This window comes from Lytechinus variegatus, chromosome 8, assembly GCF_018143015.1.
Source record: "Lytechinus variegatus isolate NC3 chromosome 8, Lvar_3.0, whole genome shotgun sequence".
Lineage (NCBI taxonomy): Eukaryota > Metazoa > Echinodermata > Echinoidea > Temnopleuroida > Toxopneustidae > Lytechinus > Lytechinus variegatus.
The window spans coordinates 17,205,915-17,223,421 of NC_054747.1; the positions used below are offsets into that span (position 1 = coordinate 17,205,915).

At 36.9% G+C, this 17,507-nt stretch overlaps 2 protein-coding genes across 2 annotated transcripts in view; one reads left to right on the plus strand and one right to left on the minus strand.

The window, feature by feature from the left end:
- The window catches only part of LOC121420066, a 178,447-nt gene that overhangs the window by 148,096 nt on the left and 12,844 nt on the right, over positions 1 to 17,507 (minus strand). The window contains exons 2-3 of the mRNA XM_041614594.1: positions 2,036 to 2,270; positions 1,010 to 1,087 (exon numbers count right to left, since the gene is read on the minus strand). Coding sequence (XP_041470528.1) covers positions 1,010 to 1,087; positions 2,036 to 2,270 — 313 coding nt within the window. The remainder of the gene's footprint in view (positions 1 to 1,009; positions 1,088 to 2,035; positions 2,271 to 17,507) is intronic.
- Positions 3,793 to 11,939, plus strand: LOC121420068 (arylsulfatase B-like). Its single transcript, XM_041614595.1, has 7 exons — positions 3,793 to 4,141; positions 4,716 to 4,902; positions 6,031 to 6,215; positions 7,068 to 7,275; positions 7,662 to 7,911; positions 9,225 to 9,418; positions 9,692 to 11,939. The coding sequence occupies exons 1-7, from the start codon at positions 3,890 to 3,892 to the stop codon at positions 9,955 to 9,957; spliced, it is 1,542 nt and encodes a 513-aa protein (XP_041470529.1). The 5' UTR covers positions 3,793 to 3,889; the 3' UTR covers positions 9,958 to 11,939.

The following is a 17,507-nucleotide window of genomic DNA, read 5'->3' on the forward strand; positions in this document are numbered from 1 at the left end:
TCTTATTGTTTGTCCAATTTTTTGTTCGCAAAAATTCATCGATCTTTTTCTTTGATTTCTCTGACTGTTCTCATACAAGCTAAAATGCCCAAAGTGATTTATTCTCCTTTAACACACCAGAGGATAGAATTCGATCGGCATATAGCTCTTTTATCTTACAATGAATAATTAAATAAAATGCAACATATGCAATACTTTGCATTATTAGTATCAACTTATTTTTTTCTACTTCTAAATTTAGCAGAATGGGGCTGTACAAAATCAAAATTGCTATACCATTTATGTATCGTGAATGTGGTCTTCATGCTTAGATCATGATTAGAACTTTGGTCGACATGTGAGTCTCCACAAGAGAGTAGCACACACAGAACTTGCTGTTTCTTTCAAATCACTATTAAAGGTCAAGTCCAGGGTATAGTTGTGGGTACGCATACATTCATAATTCCGAAGTTTCGTTATTCCGAAGGTTCGTATTTCCGAAGATTCGTTAGTCCGAAAACGGAATGAGGTTTATGATTCCGAAGGTTCGTTACTCCGAAAACGAAGCGAGGATTGTAATTCCGAAAGTTTGTTAATCCAAAAACGAAACGAGGTTCGTAATTCCGAAGGTTCGGTAGTCCGAAAACGAAATGATTAACGAGCCTTATTTCGTTTTCGGACTAACGAACCTTTGGAACAACGAACCTTATTTCGTTTTCGGATTAACAAACCTTTGGAACAACAGACCTTATTTCGTTTTCGGATTAACGAACCTTCGGCACATCGAACCTTATTTCGTTTTCAAATTATCGAACCTTCGGAATAATGCTACAAATGTTCGGATTAACGAACCCTTTTACGTTTTCGGATTGACGAACATCGAGGTATAGGCAATTTACGTGTTTCGGAATTACGAACCTTCGGAATAAAGAACCTTCGGAATTACGAACCTTCGGAATTATGAATTGTAACCTTGTGGGTGAAGCACAATGCTTGGAGAAGCAGTTTAATAATGAAATAGAATATTTACCAGTAGGGGTTAATGTTGTAGTTCCTGTTGGTGTAGCCCTTGTTGGTGCCGATGTTGGGGACCCTTTGACTTCTGGACCTGTGATCGTAAAAAAAGGGAAAATAGAAAATTGAAAACTTTAGGAAAAAATCCGACTAAAATAAACATGCAAATAAACGCGTGTTAACTAGTCAGCAGTAGGTCGACATCGACTATTTTGAATTTAGGTGTTGATTTTTTTTTTTGAAACTTCAAAACTTTCAAACTTTTTTCTTCGACTTAAAAAGAATATTGACCATGATAATAAGTTGTTTTCACAAAACAGAAACAAATCATTACAAAGAAATCAATGAAAGTTTGATATAAAAATCTACCTAAGAATTACGGAGTTATGTTTTTATTTTGTGACGTCACAGAAAAGCAGCTCCTCAATGAATAGCTATAAATTCCAAGAAGTATACTAATTTTCTCATACAAATTACAATGGCTTCTTTTGTTAGGTGGATATATTTATTAAGAATATGTTTTCACACACCTTATACAAGAAAATTATTGTTTATCTTGTTCCATTAGAAGGAAAGTGAATTTATGGCATTCATATCACACAATATAATGCGTCGACAAAAAACCCTGTCATTATGTTTGATGGATTTTCATTAAAACTTAATTAATTCTTTTTGTATCTGCTACACTGTTAAAAAAACCCCTGATTTTACAGGAAAAAAGAAGATTTTGCAGAAAGCAATAACATAATCATTCTGTAAATAAAAAGAGGAAATTTTCAGCAATTTAACAGAACAGGTATGTTTAAAAAGGGGAAGAGTGTGTTTTATTTAAGGAAATTTATAAGATTCCGTACACCAAATAGGCCTACCAATTTCCTGTAAGATTACGCAATCTGGCAAGATGACGTGTGTTCTCGAGACTCTGCTGCAGGGACGTCTATTATTTTAGGGATAAGTTTATTATACCCAGCTTATTATCGTCAGTATAAAATTCTCCCTTGGAAAAAAAAATGATATGGAAGACAACTGCTGCACGACTCACCCAGAAAGATGACGAGGCAGACGATTACGACGACGATGGCGACGACGATTGCCACCGCAATGAAACCTTTTAGCAGGGTCTTTTTCCTCGAGTTCTGTCGCCGATCTTCGGGATGGAACTCGGTGCCGATGGATCCCGTATCGGCATCCTCAGGCTGACGGAAGACGCTCCCCTTGGCGGGTTCGTACGTCTCGAGTTCAATCCCATCGATAATAGGATTTACATCTTTTACTTGCTGTGAAAAGACAAAATACAAATAAAAATGCTGAAAATCCATAAAAATGATAATGATAATAATAATAACAATAATAGTGATGACAATAACAATAATGACGGTGATGATAGTAATAATAATAATAATAATGATAATACTAATGATGAAGATGATGATAATGATAATAATGATGATGATGATGATAATAATGATAATGATAATGTTATTAATGATAATAATTATAATACTAATAATAACAATAATAACGATAACTACGAAGATAATAACCAAGATCTCTCCTCATCTTCGGATGTACGACATTCAGAAGGCAGCTATCTTGGGCACAACCAGATTGATAAGAAAGACTCTCGGACATTAGTAGTGTAAAGTTCTTAGTTGCACTTGAAATTACTTGGTGCTTTTTGTTAGAGCAAAGTTATCAAGAAAAAGTACGGACTTGATCCTGTTTAGAGGAATGATAATAATACGTAGTACATGTAGTAGTAGTAGTAGTAGTAGTAGTAGTAGTAGTAGTAGTAGTAGTAGTAATTGTACACATTATTGCGCAATTTCTGTATGAATTTACTCAACTGCGCATTACAATATAATGAAAAAGTTAACAAGATTAATAAACAAAAAGTTAAAGTTATAATGACTGGAACCAGGGAAGCCAACTGTATCTACAAGTTATTCAACAAAAATGAGACTTATTTTTATATTTAAAATCTTTTGAAAAATGTACAGGCTTTCATAGTTTTGGACGAGGTAACAGAATCAAACAATATAGAGTAAAGAGGATGAAAAAATTAAGGGAAAATACATATTCAAATAAAGTATATCCCTTCATGATATGCCACATGAGATTTTCCATAACCCTCCACATTTTCTTTTTTCAAATAACGTTTACACAAAATTACTCCATCCGAATGTGATTTTTTTCATAGTAAGCCCCACCCCCTTCACACTTAACGCACTTAAAGCACTTGTGCTAGGGCACCATCCCTCCCACACACACATAATCCTGTAATTATATCTTTTTTATTTATTCATTTTCAAACGCTCAATTCTACAACGGAACTTCTAATCGGTCATTGGTCAAAAGTTACACCTGTCATGTCCAATAATAATCATTCCCGATGTAAACATTACGATCACCTGACAACTCAGTATGCAAGTGATCAACTTTTAGCCTTGATTGTGATCGCTTATATTACACCACATTCATGAAATTAAAATTTATGAAAGAAATCCACCGAAAATATGAGACTAATGTTTTATCTGCGTGAATAAAAATTACAAAAGGGTATATAAAAGGTAGCAGCGTATGAAATTAGTGGAAAACAATATTGAGATAAGGAAATAATATTTGAACATCTGAATAAAGACCACTTGTTCGATATGCACTGGCACCATATCAGTGACTGGCACTAGCTAGCACGAGCTGAGGAGAGTCACATGTTGTTGTTGTTGTTGTTGTTCGCTTGGGTTTTAAGACACGCGCCTTAAAACCCAAGCGAACAACAACAACAACAACATGTGACTCTCCTCAGCTCGTGCTAGCTAGTGCCAGTCACTGATATGGTGCCAGTGCGGTGCAGTACGTAGATAGGTTGATTGAATTCGGACGTGTTAAATCCAGGATGGATTTCTGTCTATTTTGCCTGTCTTTCCTTTTATTTTTTAACTTCCCCACATTACATGCTTTGCCACCAAATATCGTGTTGATACTGGCTGACGACTATGGATTCCATGATATAGGTTATCACAATAACGGCTTCATAAAAACACCGAATTTGGACGGCCTCGCCAGCGCCGGAGTGAAGCTCGAGAATTACTACGTGCAACCGATCTGTACTCCGACGAGAAGTCAACTTATGAGCGGCAAATATCAGGTAATTTGCATAGCATGCCATAAGCACTGGACTGGGAGCACTGAGAGTAAAGAACTGTTCGTTTGTCTGTCCCCCAAAGCTGAAGGCATTGAAGCGAACCTGGCTGCAATTTCAAAGGACTTGAAAGTAATAACATGAATAAGGGGGTGGGGGGCTATGAGTATGACTTGTGGCTTGTGCACTTTTTCTTAGTAACATGACATGAAATTATTTTTATTTCACAACAACTTTCAGTTGATACTGTTCTTTAATATTCTTGCGAGTATTAAGTGTGCCAAAAATCTCTTAAAATTTTGAAAGAAGAACTATATGATTTTCTTGGAAAAAACATTTTAATTTTCAAATTAAAAAAAAAAATGGTGCTCCAAGGCCCCATCTGTCTGCACACGTCACTGTTGTGTATGTATGTGTGAACAATAGACTTAATGCACCCTGTGTGTATTTTAAATAAAATGTGACTGAGTCAACCTAGGTAGTATGCTGGATGTGCCTCCAGTCGAACAAAGCGGGGCAAAGAGTAAACTACATCTTGGAAAAACTTTTGAAATGGTTTTTTTTTTCAAATTCGTTGCAGATACATACTGGTCTTCAACATGGCATTATCAGGCCTGCTCAGCCAAACTGTCTCCCACTCAACGATCCTACATTGGCGGACAAACTGAGCGATGCAGGATATGAGACTCACGTCATTGGGAAATGGCACCTCGGTTTTTACAAGAGACCATGCTGGCCGACTAATCGAGGATTCAAATCATTCTTTGGTAAGTATCCAAGGCCCCATCGAACAAAGAGTTGTGATTGATCCGATCAAACACAACTATGGACGGCCAGCAACGTCAACATCTAATATGCCAATTTGTTATATATATTCATACATTCATTGTTCTTTTGAAGATTCTGTGTGATACTCTGTGTTAACTGCAAATTTCCTGAAGAAAAAAATCATGACATGGATCAATTTCCATACAGTTGAAATTAATAATAATAATAATAATAGCGGCATATTTACCCAGGGTAGCCACTTCAGTTCCGAAAACTGTTCTCCCAGCGGGCCCTTCTATTATTACCCCGGCTTTAGCACGCGCCGGAGTGAATTAATTGATCATAACTCTTTGTAAACAGAGCCCTTGATTAGGCCTATTCTATGAATTTTTTTTGTTTTACAAGCCAGTACAAGCTTCTTTTGTAAGGTGGAGGGGGGGGGGGCTACTTTGTCAAAATGTTTTTATTGACAAAAAATATTCATAGAAAAGCAAAAATAAACTAATAATAAGAAGAGATTACTAATTCCATGAATGGTGTACATTCTATTTTTTAGCATATTTTCTTTTCGGGGGAGGGGGGGGGGGGCATCTGCAAACACCTAACTTTTATGGCCCTAATGTATGTCACATCTTTAGTCCAAATTGCTAATAGTCTCATGAGATTTAATTAGTACCATTGTTGTACATGTACAAAAAAAAACACTTTGTGAAAATAACAATATGCTCAATGAGTAAACCAAATAAAATTGTGAATTAAGAGATGGTCCGGGCTGAAAGTATTTATGGCTTAATATGTGTAAATAGAATAGAATTCACTTAGCAAAGTGCTGAAAATTTCATCAAAATCGGATAACAAATAACAAAGTCATGATTATTCATTAGATGGGCTGATGATGTCACATCCCCACTTGTTCTTTTGTATTTCATTATATGAAATTAGGTTTATTCAAATTTTTTCCCGAAGAACTAGAAAAAAATGAATGGGCCACTGATTTAGTGCATTAGATATTTATTGCTGCAACTTATTTCATTATTAAGGGAGACATATTATTCACACAAGAATGAATTAATGAAAAATGTGATGATTACGCTTGGCTGACTGTCTTTTTATATCTCCTGTTGTAGGTTACTTGAATGGAGGTGAAGATTATTACACACACAACCTTGCATTACAATTTATCTCCCAACGCTGGCACGGCCTTGACTTCCGTGACAACCTCGAACCTGCAGCAAACTACAGTGGTATCTACTCGACTCATGTCTTTGCACAACGTGCCCAGCAGGTCATAGAGCAGCATGACCAACAGAAGGTTTGTTCTGTACTGTCAACGCGATAAGACCCAGTTAAGTGTTGTGGCTCAGTGGATAAGTCTCTGGACTTTGAACAACAAGGTTCACGGGGTTCAAATCCCACCGCAGCACGAGCGTCCTTTGGCAAGGCATTTTTTCTACATTTGCCACTCTCTACCCGGGTAAAGTTAATGGGTACCCGGTAGGAAGGAATTCCTTGAATACTCGAGCTCCCAATCAGGGTAGCCGTGCTTAAGCCATGGTAATAATATGCACCCCTTGGAATCATTTGTATTAAGCACTATATTAATGTTGCATATTATGATTGTTATTATTATTAACACTTGAGGCACTCACTATACTTGGCAACTACAATAATCTTCTATCCTACCAGGGATCCAATGCTGAAACAACTCTCCTTCATTTGCAAAAGAAAATATTTTTTTAGCAGATTCATCTTTCAATGTTCTGAAAGAATGGATGCTGATAAATTTCCTCTGTCTTTTGTGTCGGAGACAAATTTTTAGAATGGTTTAGACATTTCAGCTTCATAATGGCGTTGCATTGTTTAAGGGAAATACCAATATTGATTGAGCCAAACCCAAAAGTAATCGAGATCCGTCTTGGTTGAAAAGCTAACACTTTTTAACAGGAAGCAATAAAGATTGATGGACTATTCATGTTATGTCCTACTTGACCATCCTAGGACACACAAGTAGATTTTGATGTATTATTTACCCAAAATTTTGAAATTGTCTTGGAGCCTAGCAAATACTCAAAGTCTGAATGGTTCTAAAAAATTTGAAATCTATTAACCTGTACTGACTGATTGTTCTTTCTCAACACATGATCATTCTCAATCTTTTTATCAGCCCCTGTTCTTGTACCTGCCGTTCCAAGCTGTCCATTCTCCTTTGGAAGTCCCAGAGAAATACATAGAGCCATATAAATCCATCGTAGACAAGAATCGTAGGATCTACGCTGGTATGACTACGTGCCTGGACGAAGCTGTTGGAAACATCACTGGAAGTCTGAAGAAAACAGGCCTCTGGAATAACACTGTTCTCATCTTCTCAACTGGTAATAGAATTCATTTTTTTTTCAGTAACATGTTACAATTAATATAATTTTTTTTTAACACATGAAGTCTTTAGATCTACAATGAACTTTGAAATTGATTCTAAATCCTAGAAATGTATTTCATCTTAAAGGAATTGAGTGTTGGGTCTTAGAATTTCGTTTATGAAGTAACAAGATCAGTTTTAAGAGTACTCAAATTTAATTACTAGAATCAAGTTACAAAACCCAGGAATTATTTTTTGTGATGGTCCTTTAAACACTTGACAGTATTTGGGTTGGAGCTAGTAGGGGGGGGAGGGAGCTTGATGCTACCAAAGTTTATAGATATATGTGTTGTCTCATGGTGTGCAAATTTTCTGATAATTGCCTTGTTTAATATTCCGTAGATAATGGTGGTCAGGTTATTGCAGGGGGAAACAACTGGCCCCTCCGAGGCTGGAAGGGATCACTCTGGGAAGGAGGAATACACGGTGTAGGCTTTGTATCCAGCCCCTTACTGCCTGACGACGTCCAGGGCACTATCAACAGAGAACTCATTCATGTTAGTGACTGGTACCCAACTCTAGTTGAGGGAATCGCTGGCTGGACCCTGAAAGGAACCAAGCTAGATGGATACAATGTCTGGCAAACCATCAGGTAAAGAGAGTCAAGTCATTTGTTTATCTCAAAAATTTGAGAAAAATTATCTTCTATTTTTCTAATAGTGTATACATTTTAATCAGTGTTAACCTTTTTTTTCTTATGTAGAGGAGGTAGCATCACTAGAGCTTGTATCTGAAATTCTGAAAACACTAAAAAGGTCAAAGTTTTAATCGTTTTAATCTCATGGAACCATATTCCTCTCTGGTTGGTCACCTTCACACCATCATTGGGTTGCTTCTAGGCCCCGTCTTACAAAGAGTTACGATTGATCTGATCAACCACAACTCGGGAAAGCCAGGATCGTCAACATCCAAAATGCGTGTTTTAAACATTTTCCAGATATGATGTATAAATGTACATTCATTGTTTTCTTGATGATTCAGGGTGCTTATCTTTATTTACAAAGGACATCATAAAAATTTCCTAAAGAAAAAGAAATATGACATTGTTGGTTTTCCATATAGATAAGGTTGATTGGAGCTATCTGAACTCGTAAGATGAGAGCCCTGATGACACTGGTAAGGACTCAACAAGAAGAAAAGAAGTGGGAACTGAAATCATTGTCATTGGATTGACCTCAATCTTGTTCTAATCCTGTATCGTGCTCTTATAAATATTCACTTCAATTGCTGCCAGGCGTCGATCCAGAGAGGGGGTACCAAAGAGGAATGTACCCTCTCTTTTGAGGCTTACATTTTCCTTGCTTGATTTCAGAAAATTATTCCATCCCCTTCTGCTTAATCCTTTATCTGCCCTTTATCTAACCGGTGTGTTGGCTCAGTTGGTAGAGCGTCCGTCTCACAACCAGGAGGTCGGGGGTTCAAACCCCGGCCGTGTCAGACCAAAAGACGTTAAAAGATAGGAGTTGCTGCTACCCTGTTTGGCGTTCAAAGATTAAAGGGATAGAGCCTCGTCGATCTGGCGCTGCACAGCAGCTGCCGGGCCCACGATCAATTGGGCAAATTATCGGAGTATTTCATTTCATGTCTATTTCGAACAATAAATTATGAATTTATCATTTATCATTTTATCATTGATTACTGATGTGATCCCTCTTTTCTTGGTTACATACAATAGGTTGCACTTCAGAAATCTGTTTGACTTAGGCAAATATTTGGGTCAATGAAGATCGACTTACAAAAGTTGACCAGTATATCTCTTCTAAGTTGAGTTTCTCCTGAACACGTTAGTTTTCCTGCATACCTCTTTGAAGTCAAAGAGATTCCATTGGTCCCAGAAGATTTGACCTATGCAAAGTTTGACTTCCGCAAATTTAGCTTTTTTTATCTCTTCTCGTCTTCCAACAGCCAGGGGATTTCTTCACCAAGAACAGAGCTCCTTCATAACATCGATCCACTTGGAGCACCACTGCAACCCAAACCACCTCTCACCCTGGAACCCCCTATCCCCAGTTGTAACTTCACATTTCCTTCCAAGTTCAATGTTTCTACGAGAGCAGCCATACGATACAAGGACTGGAAGTTAATCACTGGCAACCCAGGTTAGTATCGAGGGTAGTAACAAGTTACTGAACTTGCGTTAGGATTGAGTCATGTCAGGGATGGAAGCTCAAGAAAGTACCCTTCCTGGTATGACCATCACAACAATAAAAAAAATCACAATCATGGTCATTTTAATGTTTTCGTACACTGTTTTGTCCGTAGCCCCTGTATGATGCTGTGCAGAGCTTGGTTTGGTCAACTTAGAGCTAATTATTCACATTATAGAGATTTGACCTATCCAGACCCAACTGTATTTTTTTTCACAATAACAGGGCTAGGGTACTGGATTCCGCCTCCCGAATCTGGACTGCAACCTGTGATACCTGTCGTACCAGAAGGGAAATGCGTGTGGCTATTCAACATCAAGGACGACCCTTACGAGGTGTACGACCTCTCTGACGAGCAAGGGAACGTGGTGAAGGACCTTCTAGACAAACTTTATGAATACCAGCAAGGTGCGGTCCCTGTGCACTACCCGGATCAAGACCCACGGGCAAACCCAGCTCTTCACAACAACGTATGGGATAGCTGGGAATAGAATGGCACTATGATGACACAAGTGAACCAAATCTGGGTTAGTACTGTAGACATGCTGAGGCTGTGTGGCATTTTATTTTCAAAGCGTGCACAAAAATGGAAAGGAGAAAGGAGGCATGATTAAATATTGGAATGCATGAGTTAAAATGAAACAAAAATGCATAGAAAATGCGTGATTGATAGTCAGAAGATTAGCTTATGTATTCCACTTTAGAATGTCTGAAACCAATCAACTTTTCAATATATTGATATATTCAAGGTATTGATATTTTCATAATATGCTCATTGCCCTTTATTCGGGCAAAGCAGACTGGCTGTCTTAAGATTATTGTAAACATGGCATTAGTTGAGCCTCTGCTTTAGGAACTTCTCTAAATTAGTCGGAAAAAGCTGAAAGCAGTATTGTGTTCGTTATGAATATTTTTGTATTGTCCCTAGTTAGCAGTCTGTTTGGGCCAAATTTATTATATGTAGGGAATATGCTGATGATTGACATATGGTAGGTTAGTCATCATGATATTACATTGGTGTCAGGGTTATGATAGACGTACTTTGTTTTGTGAAACAGAGGTTGCTTTTGTACGTTACTTCTTTTCAGGGTAGAATAGTTAACGATGTTCATTTTTTGTAGTGCACGTGCAGTAGTTCTTTTCCGCTAGGATGCGAAAGTTATTGTATGTTTGTTTTTACCAGCGCCATTTTGAGGCTGTGATGGATGCTCCCCAGGGAGTGGAAATTGTGCTCTTTGTGCGGAATCGAAACAAATCCAATGACCGGGGTGTAGGCTTATATGCTGTAAAGCCCTTTGAGCCATTTTGGTAAAAGCGCTGTACAAAAACTAGCCATTATTATTATCAAGAGATAAGTCTGATTTCAGATCGGCTTAGATAGATATCTTGCTGAAGCTCTGTCTCAAACCGTTTACATTTCTGTTCTTCATCTGTCCAACTCATTGTAGATAGATATGCCACATACATCAGAAATTCACCATTCCATCTTCCACAAAATTACAATAACAAAAACTTCATCGAAGATCAACTTTATCAGTTGGGAATAGAAATTATTAGGGATGTGATTTATCATCCAGAAAATATTCTTTTCATAATGTTGCTTGTAACTTCATGAACAGCTTCATGCTAAAACCAATGGAGCTACAACAAGACTCCATAAAATAGAATGCTGCCTTTTCTACCTCAACCAAACACACTAAATTTTCATCACCAATTAATGTTTCAGTTACGTTCAGACTTATTTAGATGACTTTTTGATCATCATTTATGATTTCTTAAGAGTAATTTTACAGGCTCTTTGTCAAATTTGCATCGGAACAACAGGAATCCCACAGGGATATGTTGTGTAGCCCATGCGGTTTTAGTAACTTGACTGATAACAATGACAGTGTAGATGATTAGCAATGAATTTGAAATATAATTTGACTATTGTGCCTAACATATTTCTGTAGTATCATTTTTTAAATGATATTCCAGTTCACCTTTTTTAGGGTATGCTTATTTGCTTATCCTTTTGTACTTTGTACTATTTTTTAGAAGTACTATTTTGTGTGTCCATGTTTCCATGTTGATAACTGTCAAAATAAGAACAAAACCTTGTTGATATAAATCAAAAGTATATTTCTGTCTTTCATGTACATGTACATAAAATTTGTATATTGTGCATATCTCTATATTTTATATATACATATATATTCCAGAAATGGTGAACATTGGCGGGGGGGGGCTAGCATCAAATAGCAATATCACTATTTTTAGCAACATTAACAAAGTGCTCACTCGTACACATATGTGCATCAATAGCTTTGTTCAGACTCTGAAATAATGACGATGCATTGCATATGATATGCAATAATAAGCTATTTTCAGTTGTCATTCTTTATCATGTACTTTCACTTAATGCCTCTCTGTGGCTGGGAAATTTGAATAATGTGAATTATAATATTACATGTAGTTCAACATTCTAATTTTACAAAAGTTTTGGGGTTATGGATATCCTTTTTCCTTTATTGAATATTTGTGTCATTTAAATTTGAGCTATGGAAATATATGTACATGTGTCTTGGTAATGTTATTAGGTACTGCTTTCTATAGATATAAACTTTATGATATTGTTTTACTAGCAAAATGACACAAAATAAATTGTCTGAATCTGTCTTTCTGAATTCAATTCTAATCTAGGTTTTGGTATATTGTCTTCTGTTGTAAAACTTTGCAATTGTTTCCTTAATTTTGCTTTATTCTTTATTCCACCAAATGCACAAAACATCGGGTACATAACAAAAACAGTGGAAAGTATCTGAAAGAAATCTGTATAAATTATCATATCCGAGTCATGTATACAAGGATTTTGCAAGGAAGACCTTTAAGACTGAAAAGACCTACATGTTTTTAAGCAAGGCTGAAAAAAAACAAGGTATTGAAAAAAAGGTTAATTTTTAAGAGATGTTAAGTACATCTTAAAAACAACTTGTTTTATGTATGATGGAATATTCCATTACATCTAGCAATAAATCCAAACTTTGGAAAGAAATAGTATTTAGAGTTACTTAAACTGCTATACCGCATGTGTTGGCTCATTTGGTAAAGCATTCGTCTCACAACCGGGAGGTGGGAAGTTCGAACCCCGGCCGCGAGATGCTGCTACCATGTTTGGCGTTTAACGATTAACCTTGTCGGTCTGGCGCTGCACAGCGGCTGCTGGGCCCATGATCAATTGGGCAACACAAATTTTTGAAGTATTTCATTCATGTCTATTTCGAACGATAAAATATGGATTTTCATTTTCATTACAGGCTTTGAGGCTCTTGAAAAGGAGCAAAATAGTACTCAGGCGAAGTGAGGTAAATGTAGATGCAATATTTTTAGAAGTGCTTTAATAGTAATACATCATGCCTATTCATTAAAGTTATAGGATTTTGATGCCTAGAGTTTTATTATGAAATTGTCAGTACTAAGTGGCTGAATGAACAACTATTTGATGGAATATAATTTTATATTTGAAGTGGTTTTATATGAAACCATACACCATCATGCCTTCTCATTAGATAGATTTTTTAAATAAAAATTAAGATTTGCAAACAACCTGCTGAGAGGCTGTCCATGTTTATTTTTTAAATGCTTCGAGCAGAGAAGTGGGAGTAATTGTGTTTCGAGTGTGTATACCCCACAAAATAGTGTTAATGATGCATGAGATGTGTGCGTGTGTGTGTGTGGAAGTGTGCCTAGGTGTTTGCATGAAGTGTGGGTGGGTGGGGGTGTGTGGGGTGTGTGGGGGGAGGTAAGAGGGTGTCCGTTTTTATGGATGATTGGTGTGTGTGTGTGTATGTGGAAGTGTGCGTAGGTGTTTGCATGAAGTGTGGGTGGGTGGGGGGAGGTAAGAGGGTGTCCGTTTTTACAGATGATGGGTGTGTGTGTGTATGTGGAAGTGTGCGTAGGTGTTTGCATGAAGTGTGGGTGGGTGGGGTGTGTGTGGGGGGGGTAAGAGGGTGTCCGTTTTTGTAGATGATGGGTGTGTGTATCAGTGTTTCTGCGTTAGGAGCGTGGGTGGTTGTGTGTTTGTCTGTGTGTGGGAGAGGTGGGTGATGTCCATTTCTGTAGATGATCGGTATGTGTGGTATCAGTCTCTGAGTCTTCGTGCCATTTTTACCTCTGCCATTTTTACCTTTGCCATTTTTACCTCTGACATTTTTACCTCTGCCATTTTTACCTCTGCCATTATTACCTCTGCCATTTTTACTTCTGCCATTTTTACCCGGCACCAAAACCTCGTACCTCAAAATTTGAATACTTTTCGGGCAGATTATATTTAATTAGAGGGCTGTATTTTCAAAAAGAGCAATAATGGCAGTCTCGTATTGCATGAAAACAGTCTCCTGTGCGGAAGAACCGATTGAGGCAAACGAATGTTGATATCCCTGTCATAACTTCAAATTCTAGCTTATTCAGGGCTGTCATCAAAATATTTAAATTTTGCGCAACTGAACGAGGTTTTATCATCCCAGTCATGTGATGCATCACTTTTCCGACAGGAGCGCTGTGGTAGTGTCAACATCGAATCTTAACCAATGTGTCAGATTTATATACCCTGATACTCTAACGAAATAGTTGCATATCCACGGATTCTTCAGATTTTCAGCCAGGCAGCAGAAGTTTGTACTTGCTGCAGTCCACACTGAAAGGTGTATCAAGAATAAGACAATTATGACATGGCTGATTACAATGCATTAATAAATCTGCTTGTATAGTACCCTTCTCCGTACGCCTTCCAATCTTATATAAACCATTAGAAGCAAAACGATTATTCTTATTCAGTAATGAATTGACAGGGTCATCATTCCGCTTGACAATCATATATATAGAAGGTAGGGAAATTAGAAAAAAAGATTGTCTAATGTCACAAAAATGACACTGATTGCATAATGCAGGCTAGACTGCAATGGCTTTAGTATCTATTTGATTTATTTTGTTATTTCTAGTCCCTTTGGCACATAACGTTATTTAAACACTTCCGAAAGGCCTCGAGGGATTTTTGAAATAATATTAAACGATATCGAATTCATGATGTTTGATCTAAACAGTTTTCAAAATGTTTCAATAGAAATGCCTACTTTTAGTGTTTGTTGATGATTGGAGTAACATCTCAAACAGTGCAAAAACGTTTTGTAACCCCAATTTTGAAAAACATCATTGGTATATACTCCATGAAAATGTCTCCGCAATCATATATGTCACTATACATTTTACTTTTTTTCATAACCTATAGCTATTTGTATGATTTTTTTGTGCTACAACATATGTAGAGAACGGTTCAGTGGTCTATAAATAGGCATGGATCAATGATATTGAACAGGAGCACCCCCCCCCAAAAAAAAAGGCGCCATCGCACCAAGGTTCTATTTTGTCTCTTTGAAAATTGAGAAGCCAATAAAAAGGAATTTCACTTTGAAAGAATTCAATTTTCATTCCCACTTCTCAAAGAGGGCATTTGAGGTCATATATAACTATTTTCCTGAAAATAGGCGAAACTTTAAAATGCCATAACTTTCTTATTTTACATCCGATTTTGATGAAATTTTTCAGTACTATGCTTGCTGAATTATTCTCTTTTTATTCAAATCAAGTTTTTGTTGAGGTGGACTTGTCATTCAAGGATGCGTCGAATCACAAGTGCATGTGTATTGACCTATAGTATTACACAAAATATTAATTTCCTGGACATAAACATGCATAGAGCTCTCGGTATCAATGATAAATGACCCATAAATAAAGCCACGGGACATTAAAAGGATGCAAGTATACTGCGTAGTACAATAGCCTAGCTCCAACGCGAATCGTTTCGTAACTGAATAAAAGAATAAAGAATGGACCGATTTCTTTCGCCAACGTAATAACAATTTCGAACAAATTGGCCTTCATTAAATTTATATATTTGTTTTGAATTAGTATTTCGTCGAAAAAGCTTTCCCTATCTCCAAACATGCCAGAGGGCCTATCCAACTTCCAAGATGTCGTATTCTCCCGCCTTTCCTCCATAGCTCCCCCCATAGGCGGCGGAAGGAGGGGGGACGGTCCCCCCCCCTAAATTTGTTACTGATGCTTTTCAATTTATTTTCCTACGCCTTCTCCCCTAAAATTTTTTGGGTTGAGAACTTTTTTTTTTTTTTTTTTTACTTGTCAAAATTTTTTTGGTTGTCCCCTCCTAAAATTTTTGGCTTCCGCCGCCAATGGCTCCCCCTCCCTCTCTCTCTCTCTCTCTCCCTCTCTCGCCAACGTAATAAGTGAGGTGTCCACAATATGGAATCATCTTCACACTGTCGAATTTGAGCATATTTAACAGTTTGTATGACATCTTCACATAAAGTTCACTACATGTGAACGCACTGCATGTAAACACACTGTGAATATATACAGTGGACTTACATAACTTATGTCAGTCTTGGTTACCTCCTCAAATAGAAGCAATAATTTTCTTCGAAATGCAAACAAATATGCACAATTCAAATACAAGACCAACAGATTAAGAGACAATGCCCTCATTAATCTTGTACGTGTGCTTAACAAATATTACAAATCACAACTCAAATAGTTTGAACATTCTTATATAACGTTTAATTCATAAACATGCTTTTAGCAATTGTGAATCGTGTTTTTTAAAGTTTCATTATAATCTATCATTCATCTTTTATCAATAATTTACTGTGCGAACGTATGTGAATAATTCTAATCGTCTCTGTATTTTTCTTACCATGTATATTTGATATCCTGTATAAAAGCAGTTTTACTGCGATACATGTCTTTTGAATACCTAGCATTGTATGATGATACTCTGTGAACAGGGACATTGCGAACACAGAGTGCACTTATAGCAACACACCGTGAATTCACACGATGGACACATCAGTGAACATACTGTGAGCACACTGAGCATTTATACAAAATGAGAAGACACTGTGTAACAATTAATGCACTCTTTCCAATACAGTAAGGAACATTACGTAAGCACAACTATGCAACATGGACCAAACCCCACCGTGGCCTTTATTATATCATTCGGAACATTTTTACTCCAAGATGTTTTACTCCAAGAAACAAAAATAGCTACTCTTATTGCTGAAGTCAACTGATTCGACTTTAAACAAAGCTATTTCTTCGAATACGTGTAATAGAAATAAAGCCCAGAAAAAAATATAATTGCTTAAAAGTGATATATTCAAAGTGAACGAAAACACCAACTTTAATTTCATCCAATACACCAACATGTGCTATATCTCTCCAGAAGATTATGATGATCTTCAGTCAAAAAAGGGTGTGTGCACGAAATTTATAATTTTGTCTTCATGTGCATTTGTTTTCCTTCACGTGAATAATGTAATATGTATGTACTATATATATGAACTTGCAACATGAATCAAAGTACAGTATTTCAACAAATAATACTTTTGAAATGTTAACCTATGCCTTTAAAGAAGTGTGAAGAAAAGGGAAACGAGACCAAAACAAACCCCTACTTTTTTATTTACTGGCAGTGGTAATAATTGGTATATACAAGGATATAGGAGGAGTGAAAGCTATTGTTGGCATTGCTAGCACACATCAAGAACCTGCGAGTACTCACAACGTTCAATAAGTGAACAATGAATACAAGGCTCAATCTATTCAGAGTTGTTTTCTTTTCAATCTGTATACGGGGTTTTCTATACGAGAGCGCAAGGCCGTATATGGAGAGTCACAATTGATGAAAAAACGAAATAAGATCAAGAGAACATCGTTATACCTTGGTCACATTTGTTCTACGGCGGCCGTACGGCGAGTCGAAAACGGCCGTTTTATTCATTTTTAACTAAAAACCACCTATATGTAGTTGGTACAAATAAATGTTAAAACGGCTGTTTTCGACTCGCCGTACGGCCGCCGTAAATAAATGTGACCAAGGTATGGTACTAGTACTGCCTTTCCAATATGGCATATGATGGATAGCAAATTGGGGCACAAATTGCTAACATGCAGTACACATCCAATCTATTAACTCATATGACAC